Source organism: Talpa europaea, assembly GCF_964194135.1.
Source record: "Talpa europaea genome assembly, chromosome: 12".
In the NCBI taxonomy this organism is placed as follows: Eukaryota; Metazoa; Chordata; class Mammalia; order Eulipotyphla; family Talpidae; genus Talpa; species Talpa europaea.
Window position 1 is genome coordinate 86,283,536 of NC_140079.1, and position 15,049 is coordinate 86,298,584.

A 15,049-nucleotide genomic window follows, 5' to 3' on the forward strand; every position below is an offset into this window, starting at 1 on the left:
GTAAAGTGAGACGGCCTAGGATCCCATAGGATAAGAAGCCGCTAAAAGTGAGGAGGCTAACCGGGCCCAAACCTTCCACCCACGACACCAGTACCCATGCCTGGAGCCACACCCCAGGGCGGACCCAAAGCCCAAACCCGGAATCCAGGCGCGGCCGGGCTGTACCATTGGCGCGGGGGGGAGGACATGAAACAGAAAAATGTCTGCGACGAGATTCTCGTTGAAATGCCCTCGTAGTCTCTCCACAGGGAAATGGTACACTTCCCACTCCTCTGGCATTAGTTTCTTTGTCCCTCTCCCTTTTACTCCCCTCCAGAGGAGTTATTTCTTCCCCCCTGCCCCCCTTCATTGAATTGCCTCTTGGTACCCGCACCCCCAGCTCGCGGCGGCGAGGCGGCCGCCCAGGTGGGCACTGCGCATGCGAGTCCCCGCCGCGGGGGTGAGGATGGGTGGGGGGAGCAGGGACTCCGCCCCTTCGCGGCCCCACCCGTGACGTCGCGGGGGGCGCCGGCCTCCGCCCGGCCCCAGCGGTGAGAGCTAGCGGCGGGCGGACCCGACGCAGCCAGACCGGGAAGGGATGCGGGTGTGGAGTTCCTGCTGGAGGGGCTTTGTGGGGGAGGGGAGGCCCAAATGCTGCACCGGCCGCTGACCCTCAGGCTCTGCCCTTCCCCTTCCTGCTTTTTCTCCCTTTCCAGATGTGCCGGGACGGGAAGCAGGGCAGGGGTGAGCATTGTGACACCTGCATTTCCAGGGAGCCTTTCTTCTCCCTCTACCTCCAATGTTTATCTCGCCTTCCAGATGTTCCTTTTCATCAGGGGTCGCTCCTCGCATTGGAAAGAGCACTCCACCTGGAAACCGAAGACGGGTTTCAGACCTGGGCCCTACTACTCCTTTAACAAAGTCCCCAAACCTCAGTTTTCCCCAGTATTTTTGCCTTGCCGTACCTAGGTCTGAGGGTCCGTATGACACAGAGAAATAGGAAGGAAGTGGGCATTTGTCGAAATCCTGCCTAGTCAAATACAGTGCCAGCTGCTTTAGCGTCCATGATTATCTTCAATTAAGTGGTTTTCTTAGAATCCCAATTTCACAGAGTCTTAAGCTAACAAATAGATCATTTTTCTCACATAACCTTTGTTTTTTTTATAAATTTTTTTTTTTTTTTATAAAGAGGCATGTGTTTTTTATTTATTCATTTGTTTTTGTTTATACATGCACTGGGTACAGTCAGAAGCGCGGGAGGGTGAGAGAATTCACCAGAGCCAGAGCGGGGAGCAGAGCAGGTAGGACCGAAGTACACTGCTGAGGGGAGCAGCGGGCGGCAGGAGAGGTCTGCGCACCATGTGGGACCCTCCTCCGGTGGCCGGGGAGCAGCCGGGGATCGAACCGGCGCCTCAGAGGCTGCGGGCAGCTTCGCAACCCAGCGCTCAACCGCTGCGCCACCCGGGAGGCCCTCACATAACCTTTGAATGGCAGAGGGGGATACAGAGTGAACAGTTTAGCTACAAAGGGAAATTCTTCCTTTTGAAAGAACTGTTCTTGGTCGGAACTGTTCTTCAGCCAAAAACTAGCCCCAGAAACTGCTTCCTGAATTTCTTTGCCCCATGAATTCTCCTTTTTTTGGGTTCCTTTTTTCCAGCACAGTATTTTCTGCTCTGCTTCCTCTTTGATTACTTCAGAAATGAAATGCAGCAAACATTTATTGAGGGGTGCAGAGAAATGAACACTTGGCGTCCTGCATGCAAGTCTTCTTGTCCTGGTTGTGCCATTAACCAGCTATGTGGCCTTGGGCAAGTCCCTGTCTTCTGGGTGCTTTAGCTTCCCTTTGAATAAAATGGGTAAGTGCCTTCTGACTGGCTCTTGTTCACTTCTCCCTTCCTGTTCTTCAGCAGGCTCTCTCTGGAGGCCCAGACCCCTCTGCTCCCCATGGGCAGCTGCCAGGCTGGGCACAACCTGCATCTCTGTCTGGCCCATCACCCACCTCTGGTGTGTGCCACTTTGATCCTGCTCCTTCTTGGCCTTTCTGGCCTGGGCCTTGGCAGCTTCCTCCTTACCCACAGGACTGGTCTGCGCAGCCCTGACGTTCCTCAGGTAAGTACCCTCCTGCTTATTCTTCCCATTTGGGCTGCTCTTGCTGCTAATCTCTCACCTTTCTCCCACCTTCCTTTTGCACACAGGACTGGATCTCCTTCTTGAGATCTTTTGGCCAGTTGACCCTGTGCCCCTTAAATGAGACTGTCACAGGGAAGTGGCATGGGTCTCACGTCGTGGGCTTACTGACCACCTTGAACTTTGGAGACAGTCCATACAGAAACAAGACCCGGACATTTCAAGCCACAGTCCTGGGTAGTCAGATGGGATTAAAAGGTGAGATTAGGGAAGACTGTTGGTTGGGCATCAGAACACTCAGAGCTGGGCCCGACCTCTGACCTCACCAACTTGGTGACTTGGGCACATCTCTGGGTCTTAGTTACTTTCGCTGTGATACGGACTAGATTCACTTGGTGAAGATATTGCCCACATTGTGGGTTCTCTATAAATGTTTTCTCTTTCCTCTTCCAGCTCTGAGATTCTTTGATTCTGCCATTGGAATTATGATGAGATGGTCTAGAAAGAGCCTAATGTTCTTTCTCATCCCTAATCATCCCTACAGTCTTTTCCTCTTTGAGGCATCTTTTTTTTTTCCCCTCAGGGATGTCAGAGAAACATGTTTTGTTCAGTTAAATTAGTGTCATGAGTGCTTGCTATGTGCTTCGCACAGCTCTATGTGTCATAAAAGGGTACTGAAAAAATTAGACATCACCCATTCTTAAATTGCTTAGAGTCTTCTGGGAAAATGACAAGTGAGAGAGCGAGTTAGTGGGTGTCATTAATTCCTGCATGAGAATTTGGCCTCAGATTCCTTACCTAAAAAATGGAGAGATGAAGTAGGAGGAGAGAAATGTACGATTCTCTTGACTTCTGAGTTCCATTCTAACACTACCATTCTTAAGATTCTCCTGTAAATTGTATTTGTTTGTGTGTGTGGTGGTGGTGGTGGGGTAGGTCCTGTATGTCCAGGTGTACATGTATGTGTTATGAGAATGAGAATAAAGGAATGTGTCTGATATATACAGACTTGAGACCATTTTTCCTATTGTTATTGATCCATGATTCACATACCATAAAATCACCCATTTAAGATGTGAAATTAACACATTATTGTGATTATTAATGGACTTTTGTATATTCACAAAAGTGTATAACCATCACTATAATCAATTTTAAAACATTTTCATGACCCCAAAAAGAAATCCTGTACCCATTAGCAGTCACTCCTCTTTTTCTACCTAATCGCCCAGTTCTAGACAACCACTCTCCATCTCTGTTGATTTGCCTGTTTCATACAACATGTTTTTTTTTTGTGACTGGCCTTTCTACTTAGCAGAGTGTTTTCAAGTTCATCCATACACCAATGTGTCATTTTTATTGCTGAATAGCATTCATTGTGTAAATATTTATCTTTATCTTGTCATCAGTGGACTGACATTTGGATTGTTTCCGTTGGCTATTATGATTGATACTGCTATGAACACTTCCGTACAAGTTTTTGCACATATTTTCATTTCTCTTGGTGTATATACCTAGGAGTAGAATTGCTGAATCTATATGGTAACTATGTTTAATCTTTTGAGGAACTTCCATATTCTTTTCCAAAGTGGGGGCATCATTTTATATTCCTACTAGCAGAGTGTGAGAGTTCCAGTTTCTATACATCCTCACCAACATTTGCTAGATGTTTTTCTGATTACAGCAATCGTAGTCAGTGTGAAGTACTATCTCACTGTGGTTCTGATGGCTAGTGAGTATTTTGTGTGTGTGTGTGTACTTATTGTCCATTGTATATCTTCTTTGAAGAAATATAAATGCAGAGTCTTTACCCATTTTTAAAATTGGGTAATTTGCCTTTTAATTATTGAGTTGTGAGGGTTGTTTATATTTTCTCAGTAAAATTCTCTTATCTAATGTATGATTTGCAAGTATTTCCTCCTATTCTCTGGGCTGTCTTTTCACTTTGTTGATGGTGTTCTTTGAATTACAAAATTTTTAGTTTGGGTGAAGTCCATTTTATCTGCTTTTTCTTCTGTTACTTGTGCTTTTAGTATCATATCTATGAAGACTTTCCTAAACCAATGTTGGTAAGATTTTTTCCTCTATTTGCCCCTAGGAATTTTATAGTTTTAGCTCTTATGTTTAGTTCTATAATCCATTTTGAGTTAGTTTTTCTGTATGGTGTATCAGGTCCAACTTTATTCTTTTGCAGGTGGCTATTCATTTGCCTCAGCACATTTTGTTGAAAAACTTGCTTTTTCCCCGTTGAATAATTCTGACATCCTTATTGAAGTTCAATTGACAATTAGATGTATGGATTTATTTACAAACTGTCAGTTCTAGTCCATTAATCTATATGTCTAATCTTACGCCAGTACCACATTGTTTTGATTACTATAACTTGTAGTAAGTTCAGAAATCAGAAAATGTGAATCCTCCAGCTTTGTTCCTCTTTTTAAAAAATATTTTAGCTATTCTAGAACTTTTGAATTTCCATATGAAATTTAGGATTAGCTCATCCATTTCTGCTTCTGCAAAGACGCCCTATTCTTCTTACAATGGTTACAGAGAAATAACATCAAAATAAAATCACTTATGATTGCATCATCTAAACAGTAATTTTTGAAAGCCTCCTAGGTATCAAGCATGGGGAATACAGAGATCTGCAAAACATGGGCAGTCGTAGCCTAAAAATGCTTGCAATCTAGCAAAGCTGCACATGTGAACAGAAGTAAATGCTTTTCAGCATGTTAAGTAGAACATGTTTAGAGTGGCCCTACTCAGAAGTCTGTTGAACAGAGTTGATAAAGACAGGAATTTCCAAGGATACAGTACTTAAATTGAGTGTTGAGGGGAGGAGACAGAAGGAGTGCTTGAACTGAGTGCTTGAACTGAGACAGAAGGAGGAGCATATGCAAAGGAATGCAGAGGAGAACCATGACAGCATTCATGGGTCCACTGGTGCAAGGTAAGGAGTGGCAAATGAGTGACAGATGCCTCTGAAGAAGCAGATAGAATCCCATGGAGAACCTATGTGCCAAGCCAACGACTTGGGCAAACTCAAAAGATTTTCATCGGGAAAGTAGTAGGATTTTTGTTGTTGCTCTTTTCAAAAGATGACACTATGTCAGCTGACTGCCTGGAAGGAATGTATCCAGTGGCAGGAAGACTTCTTAAGAGTTGGGTAATAAAGAGATGAGATAAAACTGAGCTAAGACAGTGATGTGAAAGGAGGTGACTGATTTGAGAGAGACATTAGAAGTGTGGGATTGACAGTGCTTGGTGGTTGATTCAATATGGGGAACCTAGAAGAAATGGGAAAACTTCGCACAAAATTTAAGGTGTATATTTCTCTATTGTAATTATGAAGTGTATTTTGGTTTGTCATTCTCTTTTTTTTTTTTTTTTTTTTTAATAGAGGCATGCTTTATTTATTTGTTTGCTGGTTTGTTTGTTTGTTTTGTTTATACAAGCACTGGGTACAGTCAGAAGTGCGGGAGGGTGAGAGAATTCACCAGAGCCAGAGCGGGGAGCAGAGCAGGCAGAAGGACCGAAGTACACTGCTGAGGGGAGCAGCGGGCGGCAGGAGAGGTCTGCGCGCCATGTGGGACCCTCCTCTGGTGGCCGGGGAGCAGCCGGGGATCGAACCGGCGCTGCAGAGGCCGCGGGCAGTTTCGCAACCCAGCGCTCAACTGCTGCGCCACCGGGGAGGCCCTGTCATTCTCTTTTTTTACTTAGACCATTATGTTTTTCCATATTAGTGTGTGGTCTGAACATTTTTATTTGGATATAATGGATGTAAATCAATCCATTAAGTGATGAGACATCACTTACTAGTGCTTTCTGTTGTAAACATCTCTATCGTGTCCTATTTTTTGGTATATTTAATAAAATCACAGTGAACAGCTGCAAATACTTTGCATTTTTCTTTTGAATCCTTTCCTTAGAATTAATTTCTGCAAGTGGTATTACTGAGTCAAAGGGTATGGACATTTTTTTCAATATACATACAAAGGTAAAAAATCCTCCTTCCCTTCCAGTTTGGTGGGCATCCTCTCATTTCCCATTTGACACATACAGTCAAATTGTCTTCTAAAAACTGTCACCAGTTGAGATACCTATTTTCCCACCTCTTCCAAAACTCTTGCTATTATCAGACTTTTAAATTTTTACCAATTTAATAGACAAAGGAATTACCTGATAGTTTTAATTTACTTTGTCTTTATTGCAGGTGAGGGGGAACATCTTCTTATAGGTTTATTGACCATACTCATGTCTCCTGTGAATTTTCTGTTCTGATCCTTTGCTCGTTTCTCTTATTTATCTTCTTGATTTTAGAAGATCTTAATACATTGTGGATCGAAAACCTTTTTGACTATTAACTATATTATGGGTATTTTCAACCAATCTGTGACTTTTTTTTTAACTTACCCTTCATTGTATAAAAGTCTTTAATTTTTTTTAAGATTTATTTTATTTATTTATGCACACAAGAGCTGGGGTGTGGGCCAGGACGGGGGGCCAGCCTACCCAGGATTCACCAGAGACAGAGTGGGGAACAGAACAGGCAGATTGTCTGAAATACATTGCTGAGGGGAGCAGTAAGCGAGATAGGAGAGGTCTGCTGCGCCATGTGGGTTAGATCCCTGGCCAGGGATCGAACTCATGCTTCATACCGACAGCTTCATACTGCTGATACTTAACCCCTTGCATCACCAGGGAGGTCCTGAAACCTTTAATTCTTTTGAGGCTAAGATGATTGCTTTTGTCCTTTAAATAAGCCTTTAGGTTACGTGTCTTTTTTAGGAAGGCATTCTCCACTTTAAAATTGAAAAATATTCTTTATTTTCTCTGATTTTTTGTTCTGTGTCATTTTAGTTTGTTTGTGTAGTTCTTTAATACATCGCGATTTTATTTTATAGTTGGGATAGGAGTCTGACTTTTTTTCCCTGAATGGAAATTGTCGCACAGCCACTGACTGAATATGCTCTCTATTTCCCAGTAATTTGAAATGAAGTGTGAACTTTTAAATTGATCTTGGTATCTAGTGAAAACTGTTATCTTAAAAAGGATGATCTAGTTCATAGAAACTGACATCAGCAATGTGTACCTACCTTAGTTTTACTGCAACCTTTTGAGTATTGGTATGATTGTTTTATTGATTGTAAGCCAATTTAACTTTGTTTATATTAATTCATAGCTATTTTGTTTCTCAATGAAAATGATGTTATATAGAGCATTTTATTGAGTAAAATCAATGACAAAACACTTGGCACTGTAGGAAGCCTTAGGAATGAACTGAAGTTTGAAATGATGACTCCCACCTCCCACCCACTTTATTTTCTTCCATCTCTTCTCCCTCTCATAGGGTCTTATGCTAAAGAGGTGGTCCTCATTACAGCCAGAGTGACCTCAGAAAGGACTCCAGGAACCTGCCTATATTTTAGTGCTGCTCCAGGAATCCTGCCCTCCAGCCAGCCACCCATTTCCTGTTCAGAGGAGGGAGCAGGAAATGCCACCTTGAGCCCTAGGATGACTACAGAGTGTGTCCCGGTCTGGAGCCACGAAGGCCTTGTGCTCACCAAGCTTCTCACCTCGGTAAAAGCTTCATGTCATCATGTTTTCATAGACTACCATCCTGAATGCTGGGTCTTGAGGGCTTCTAGAAGCAATTTCACCTAGTAGAAAAAGCACAGGCTTTATAATCCTGCCTGGGATGCTCTATGACCTTGAGCAAGCATCTGAGCTTCTCTGAATCTCAATTTCCTCATCTGTAAATTGGAAAACATGATACGATCTCCTAATTCAACAAACAAGAGTAAATGAGAACGCATGTAAAGTGCCCAGTACAATGCTTGGTACATAATGGAGATTTGATAAATGACAGCTATTACTATTAATTGTTGTCTTTAAATACAATAAAACATGATCTCTACCTCACAGGAATTGAGAAGCTGTAATAAGAGCCAGAATGAGCTAATTGCTATCATAGAGATGTGAGCAGAGTGTTAAACAAATACAAAATAAGGAGCAATTAACCCTAACTTGAACATTTATGGAGAGTGCTTCACAGAGAAGGTGGCATTTAAGAAAGGGAATTGTGTACAGTCGTTTATATAGTACAAAGTGCTTTCAGGTTCATTATCTCATTTGATCTTAAAATAGTCTTTTTGATGTAGCTATTATCCCATTTTACAGATGAGGAAACAGACTTAAAGAGAGGGAGTGAATTGCCCAAGGCCACACAACTGGTTAAGTGGCAGAGGCAGCACTGCAGCCTACCCAGGCTTAGTCTGTCCTGTCAGTATGGTCCCTGGTGGATGAGAAAGAAATGGGCAAAATGCAGCAGAGGGGATTCAGAGAGGAGAGATGGCTTAGAGATTGAAGTGTTCAACCTTCCAGTGTGTTCCATGATGAGGGCTTAGGAGTCACCTAGGTGAAGAGGTCAGAGAGCTGCATGGGCCCAATCACAAGGCACCAGGATGACATGTTAAGATGCTGCAACTTGACACTGAAGGCCATGTGGGCACTGGTACTGGGTGGAGGAGACTGGCTAAATGGAAGAGGGAGACAGGAGGCTGCTGCAGATTCTTGCTTCACATTTAAAAAGACCTTAGTGAGGAGCATGACCTGGGAACTTGGACTCAGAGAAGATCCTGGTTTCCAGACCTGGCCCTGCTTAGATAATGGGGACTTTCCCTCTCAATGGGGATACAATGCAATGACTGGACAAGAAAGCACTGGAGACATTGAGACAAATGTTAACTTGTATGGAAATAACCTCTTTCTTTCGGTTGGTCCATGAAGGAGAACCTTCTCCCTCATAGAGGTTCCTCTCTATAGTCCTTGGGCTATGGGGAATGTGTCTTCCCAAGAGAAGATTCTCTCTTATCCCTCCCTACATCATTTCTACTCCTTCCCTGTACCCGTCCCTAGGAGGAGCTGGCTCTGTGTGGCTCCAGGCTGCTGGTCTTGGGCTCCTTCCTGCTTCTCTTTTGTGGCCTTCTCTGCTGTCTCACTGCTGTGTGCTTCCACCCACGCCGAGAATCCCATTGGTCTAGAACCCGACTCTGAGGGCACTTGCTGAGTTTCCATATTGTTCTCAGGTAAGGTTTTTTGCCCCAGCACTGTGGGAGTAGGGGCTGGGGTGGCAATTGTAACTGAGGTAGAGTCATTTCTAAACAGTGTGGCTTGATTTTACTTTTTGTATAGGTGGAATATTTTAAAAAGATTGGACTCATACGTATTATTTTGTGGCTGACTTATTTCAGTTAACATTTTGATTTTAAGAGTTATCCATAGCCGTAGTTTACATCTAAGCTTTTGGGCCACAGTGGTGAGTTAAGAGGGTTAAAATTTGATAGTACATCTTGGATGTGAATCATGTGTCTTGATTTTGTACTGAAATTAGTAAAATATATCTTGAGCAGCTCAAAAGAATGTAATTGACGGTACCTACTTTCTAAGCATGTACTATGTGTCTTGGCACCTCATTATGTGCACCTTCTCTTTTCCATTAACCATCACTGCACTTAGAAAAAGTTGGTTCTAACAGGATTGTTGGAGGGACACAGCCTCATAAAGGTAGTAGTAGGTAGGGAACATATTGGCTAATTAGTTTGTGTGTCAACTCATTAGGGGAAAAATTTTCTTTAAATGTGTCACCCTCTCAGCTGGGCCTCAATAATTGGATCCACATATTGTCCATCCAGCTCTTAAACTGCTTTCAGCCTCAGCTGTGTGCCCTATGACAAATTGGAAGAAGTTGGAGAAGCCCAGGGCCAGGGGATGGGCTCTGGCCAGAGGAACTGGATAGTCAAGATCACCTTTGCTCAGGGCTAGATTGACTGCTCCAGTCACCTGCTTGGTCAGTCTTTCTTAGATCTAAGTAGACTAGGAAGGGAAGACTTTCAGGTCTTCAGCATATCCTGGGGTCCAGAGGTCATGCTCACAGGGATGGGTGCCTGTACCTAGCTCTAGTTCTCACTTCCTGGGCTGCTTCCTCAATTTCTACAGCCATGCCAGAGCTCCCACCAGGGTTCTTTGACCTGCCTTGATTTTTAAAATTTTCTCTCTCCAGGTGTGAATCAACTTGTTGGACCTTGGTTCTGCATTGGAAGAGATGTTACAAAAAATGGAAAGCTGTAATGTGGGGGGAAATAAAAGGCTTTTTTGTCCACTGTTTCCCAGGGTGTTATTGGGGGTTGGATTGAGATAGGAATTTCAGGGTTGACAGGTTTAGGATGTGTGGGGGAAATTTTCCTTGTTGACTCTAGTTTGGGATACAGGTTGGCTAAGGGCATAGGTTACTTCAACTCTTGTGACTGTTTTGAAAAACCCGCTTTTGGTCTCAGCTCTGTCACTTTGTTTTGTTTTCTTCTTTGAAATAAAATTGATAATTATAGCTAATTGGGAAAGGTGGCTGTGGCCATGGGAATGCTTTGACATAAATGCATTGTGACCTTGGTCAGGTCATACAACTCTCCAGAGCCCCTCGGTTTCCTGAAGGGATTTGACAGGTTGACTTTTCCCAGCAAAGATTCCTCGAGCGTGGGAGCCATGTCTGGGCTGGAAGGCGACTCATCAGTGCAGACCATTTTCCCGCCTTTTCCGCGCGGAGCAACAGCCTTCCCTTACCCCTCCCAACCTCTAGCCTGCACGCAGGCGCAGATCACGGCTGCTCTTCTCCTTCCACCCGCGCCCCCTCAAAGCTTCCCCTAGCAACAAGCTCGGGCTCGGGCCAAGGCGGGGCGAGCGCATGCGCCGCAGTCCTCTCAACCACCAGTTGTCGGACAGCGCGCTGGCTCCTCCCGCTCCAAGCCTAGCCCTTCTCCGGGTCTCCTCCCACCTAGGGTCCGCGTGGCGCGGCGCGCGCGCACTCTGGCTCGGCGGTTGCCCATCTTCCCGGTCCCGGCAGCGGGAGAGGGGCGGGGCTGCTTCCCTTCGGCCCCGCCCCCTTTGGCCAGCTTCCTTACCGCGCCTGCGCGCTCCCGCCCGGTCTCCATCTTGGAATTGGGAGGAAGAGGGAGAGGGAGACCGGGACGAGACCAGGGCTGTGGTGCGGAGAGGCTGAGACTGAGAAGAGGAGAGGGAGAGAGGGCGCGGGACCACCTTTCACTACAGTCTTTCAGCTGCCCTCAGGAGAGAGAAGGGGAGAGGGAGGAGGCCGGGGCGGGAGTGGGGGCTGTCACCCTCGGACCCCGGCGTGAAGGAGCCGTGCGGCCGGACGTCCTCGGGGTGGGCCCCCTGTTGGTGGCCGGAGACCTGGGACTCAGGCCTTTGGTCCCAAATTTCCGGGGTTGGCCCCTCGCTTCTCAAATATCCGGGTATCAGCCCCTCGGGTCCCAGATATCCGGGACTCGGGTCCCAGCCTCCCTAAACCTGGGGTTCTGTTTCATAGGATTTCAAAATCTGGGGTTCGGGCCCCTGCGTGCACCAGTATCTGGGGTTCATTCCCCACGCGTTCAAATACCAGATTCAGCCTCTCCCCGTTCAGATATCCGGGGTTCACGCCCCGCAAACAAATCCGGGATTCAGCAAGTGTCGCCCTCGAGGAGGTGGAGGACTGGACCGCGAGGTCAGATCAGGTTGTCACCCCCTCCTCTCCAGGGGAGGTTTCCCGGGCCCGCCCCTCAGGAAGGGCGAAAGCCGCAGAAGAGGTGGCAAGGGGGAACGTCTCCTTGCCCCTCTCCCTGCTTGGCAGAACCGCTGGAGGACCCGAGGAGGAGGCGCTGGGGCACCATAGTGACCCCTACCAGGTGAGACACGGGGTGCAGGGGCGCGGGAACCTGTGTCTAGCATTGAAAAGAAAGGGTGCTCCTTTCTGAGGAGCTGAGCCTGGATAGACCCTATTGCTCAGGATGGGGAAGTCCAGCTGGGCCAGTGGTCAGCCTCTGGCTATCCTTGCCATCCCTTTCATTATGTCTGAATGTTGATGGGGGACTTTAGGTGACAGGGTGTCTGATGTCATGAGAGGGGGTCACACCCTAGGATCAGACGGGATTGTGTCCTCTGGTCTCCCCTGTTCACTTTGCCTCTGACAGCTACTTCTTCACGGTTATACCCCTTTTCCTTGATTGCTCTCGGGTGTTGATTCCCATGCCTCTGATCCGCACGATGGGTCTGCTTATCTGCTTTTTAGGCATGGTGTGATCAGGTTTCTTGTCCTTTCAGGGAAGTGTGTGTGTGCATTTGTGTTTGGGGATGCCTGACAGTATTTTCCCCCAGCTGTAGTTACCTTCCAGCCTCTTGCTGTGATGGTATAAATGATCTCATACATTTGTCAAAAGATCTATCATTTACAAATGCATTACATCCATTCTCTTATGTGACCTCTCCCCTCCCCCCCCTTCACCCTGTGGGGCCTTTTCTGTTGCTGTCTTCCCATCTTACAGTTGAGAATATTGAGACTTAGAGAGGTTGCCCAAGGTCACACAGTGGCAGAATCAGGGTTTGAACTCAAGTTGTCAGGTTTTGCCCTGGCTATATACCTGTCTCTTATTATCTCTTGTGTGTCTGGGCTTGACCAGAGAGGTACAGAGAACAAGTGGGGGAGTGAGATTTAAGAATGGGGCGAAGAAGAGCTTTTTTAGGAAGCTGTACTCAGAAGCTTTTCCTGATGAGAGACTCTGGCTTCTGCCTTATGGATTTTTCTCTCCACCATGACCTTCATCTTTACCCTGATCCCAGCCTTTTGCCTGGGTTCCTGAGAGACTCTCTTTTCAGCCATAGTGGTGTCTCTCAATAGTTAAAGCGAAGCTGTGGGGATAGGGTAATCACCAAAGTATTAAGCTTATGCTGAGTGTCTGCATAGTGTTCCTAAGTATGAGATGATGTTAAAAATCTCTCAACAGCCCCATGCTATAATCCATTTTACCCAAAAGAAGACTAAGGAACTTACTCAAAGCCCTGTTGCTGTATCGTGCAGATGAGATGTTCTGGTATTGTGGCTTTGGGACAGACAGTATTGAGTTTCCTCATCTGCAGAATGGAGATAATATTGTCTGTTTTAGAAGAGGGTAATGATTTAGCACAGACCTTGGTGATCACTCATACATCTTAGTTGAGAAAGAGGCCCCTTGTAATGTTTTATTTACATGTGGCCTAGGGTCCTGGGTTGGCATTCTTGGCTGAGTGCTGATAAAGGGGTTAAGATTCCTTTGGCAAGTTGTGAGCACCTGCCTTTGTGTGTGGGTGTGTGGTGGGAGTGAGGGGTGCTTGGCAGGAGAAAGGGGGCCTTTGAACAGCCTGGGAGCTGCTGAGGTTGGTACTCAAGGCAATCAATCAATCTCCCTGGCTATTCTGAGCCCTCTACACCCTGGGGGCCCACAGAAGAGTCAGGCTCACTCCATGCCCTCCAACTTCCAGTTGGGCTGAGGAGACAAAATTAACAACACAACAGGAAACAATGTCCCACAGAATATAATTACATGCTAAATTGTTAGGTGCTTTTAAGGAGTAGAACTCTGCTCTGAGAATCTTGCTCTGCTGAAGGTGCCTTTGTGCCTAAACTCCAACAAATGCTTAGCCAAGAGCCAGGCTTGAAAACCCCTCAAGGGGGTCTTGACTCCTATGTACTGCAGGAACTATCTCTGGGTAATTGGGTATTCTAGGCGCTCTCCCCAAGGGCTGGTATAGTCAGGGAAGACTTCCTGCAGGAGAGGACTGAGCTATGAGTAAGTTGCTATGAGCATAATGAACACACAGGCCTGACTGGAGAGAAGGTCCTGTTCTCAGACTTTAGAGAAGTTCTTCCTTTCTATGCCCTGGTAATAGATATGGTGATCCTATCCTGCCCTGCTTATTGCATATTGCTGTTGTGAAAGCATAGTAATGGAGGACCAATTTTGGGCAAGTCACTTAACCTTTCTGAGCCTGTAAAATTGGGGTAATAGTAATATTTATTTCATAAGGTTGTGAGGATTGAATGAGAAATAATATGCAGTGCATATGCAGTCAATGTTATTTGTACACTGTCAGTGTCCTATATACCTCTGTGCTCTTTGTAGCTGGATTTGACAAGGGAGCCCAGATCACAGAGAGGCCCCCAGAGCCAGACACCATTATGTCCCTGTCTTTCCCATTCTAGATCTCCCTATCACAATGTCGCTGGACACTTTTGAGAGCAAGTCTCCTGGCTGCTCTGGGTCAGTACCCACTTCTAACAATGGCCGGATTTCCACTGCCTCCGGCCTGGCCATTTCCTGCTCTCTTCCAGGGTGTGAGAGGTAGAGGGAGGAGGAGGCCTCAATACCAAGGGGTACAGGAAGATGCTGGGAAATGTTTGGAGTATAGAACTTCTGGGACAGAACACTGGCTGAGAGACAGAATCTTTTATTCCTAAGGGGAGAACTAGAGATTGTAGGGAAATGGAACTTCTGAAGGGTCTGATGGCGGTGGTGAGGATACTTAGCTCCCAGTCTTTCTAGCAGCTTTAGGGACTCCAGGGACCCTGCCCCTGTGCTCAAGTTGCCAGAGCAACTTTTTGGTTTTGGGTTTTTTGTTTTTTTTTTAGCTTTGATGTCCTTACTCTCCTCTTTTTTTTTAAAGATTTATTTATTTATACAAGTAGTAGGCACAGTCAGAAGCGCGGGAGGGTGAGAGAATTCACCAGAGCCAGAGCGGGAGCAGAACAGGCAGACTGATGAAACACACTGCTAAGGAGAGCAGCGGGCGCGGCAGGAGAGGTCTGTGCACCATGTGGGACCCTTGCTGGTGGCCAGGGATCGAACCGGCACTGCAGAGGCTGTGAGCAGCCTCGCAGCCTAGCACTCAGCCGCTGTGCCACCAGGGGAGGCCCTCCTCTTGCTCCTCTTTAACAGTGCCTCATTAATGATCTAGGGGAGGAAAAGGCAGAACTTGAGGGACCCCATTCCTTTCTTAAAGGGCCCCATCCTTGCTCTGAGGATTCCATCTCCATTCTCTAGGGCAGGCCCCTTTCTCAGGGCCCCCAGGGGCCACC

General features: G+C 46.2%; 1 protein-coding gene across 2 annotated transcripts; it reads left to right on the plus strand.

Moving 5' to 3' along the window:
* Positions 1 to 1,908: 1,908 nt before the first annotated feature.
* On the plus strand, positions 1,909 to 9,170 carry TMEM219 (transmembrane protein 219; the record flags this gene model as incomplete). 2 transcript variants are annotated; one of them, XM_084250897.1, is made up of 4 exons in its annotated part: positions 1,909 to 2,088; positions 2,175 to 2,364; positions 7,457 to 7,686; positions 9,025 to 9,170. In XM_084250897.1, 4 exons carry the CDS (start codon positions 1,924 to 1,926, stop codon positions 9,160 to 9,162), a joined length of 723 nt encoding a protein of 240 aa, XP_084107023.1. In that variant the 3' UTR covers positions 9,163 to 9,170. The 2 variants fall into 2 exon arrangements, with proteins under 2 accessions (XP_084107023.1, XP_084107024.1); XM_084250898.1 differs by having other exon boundaries at positions 1,924 to 2,088; positions 9,028 to 9,170.
* Between the last annotated feature and the right edge of the window lie 5,879 nt (positions 9,171 to 15,049).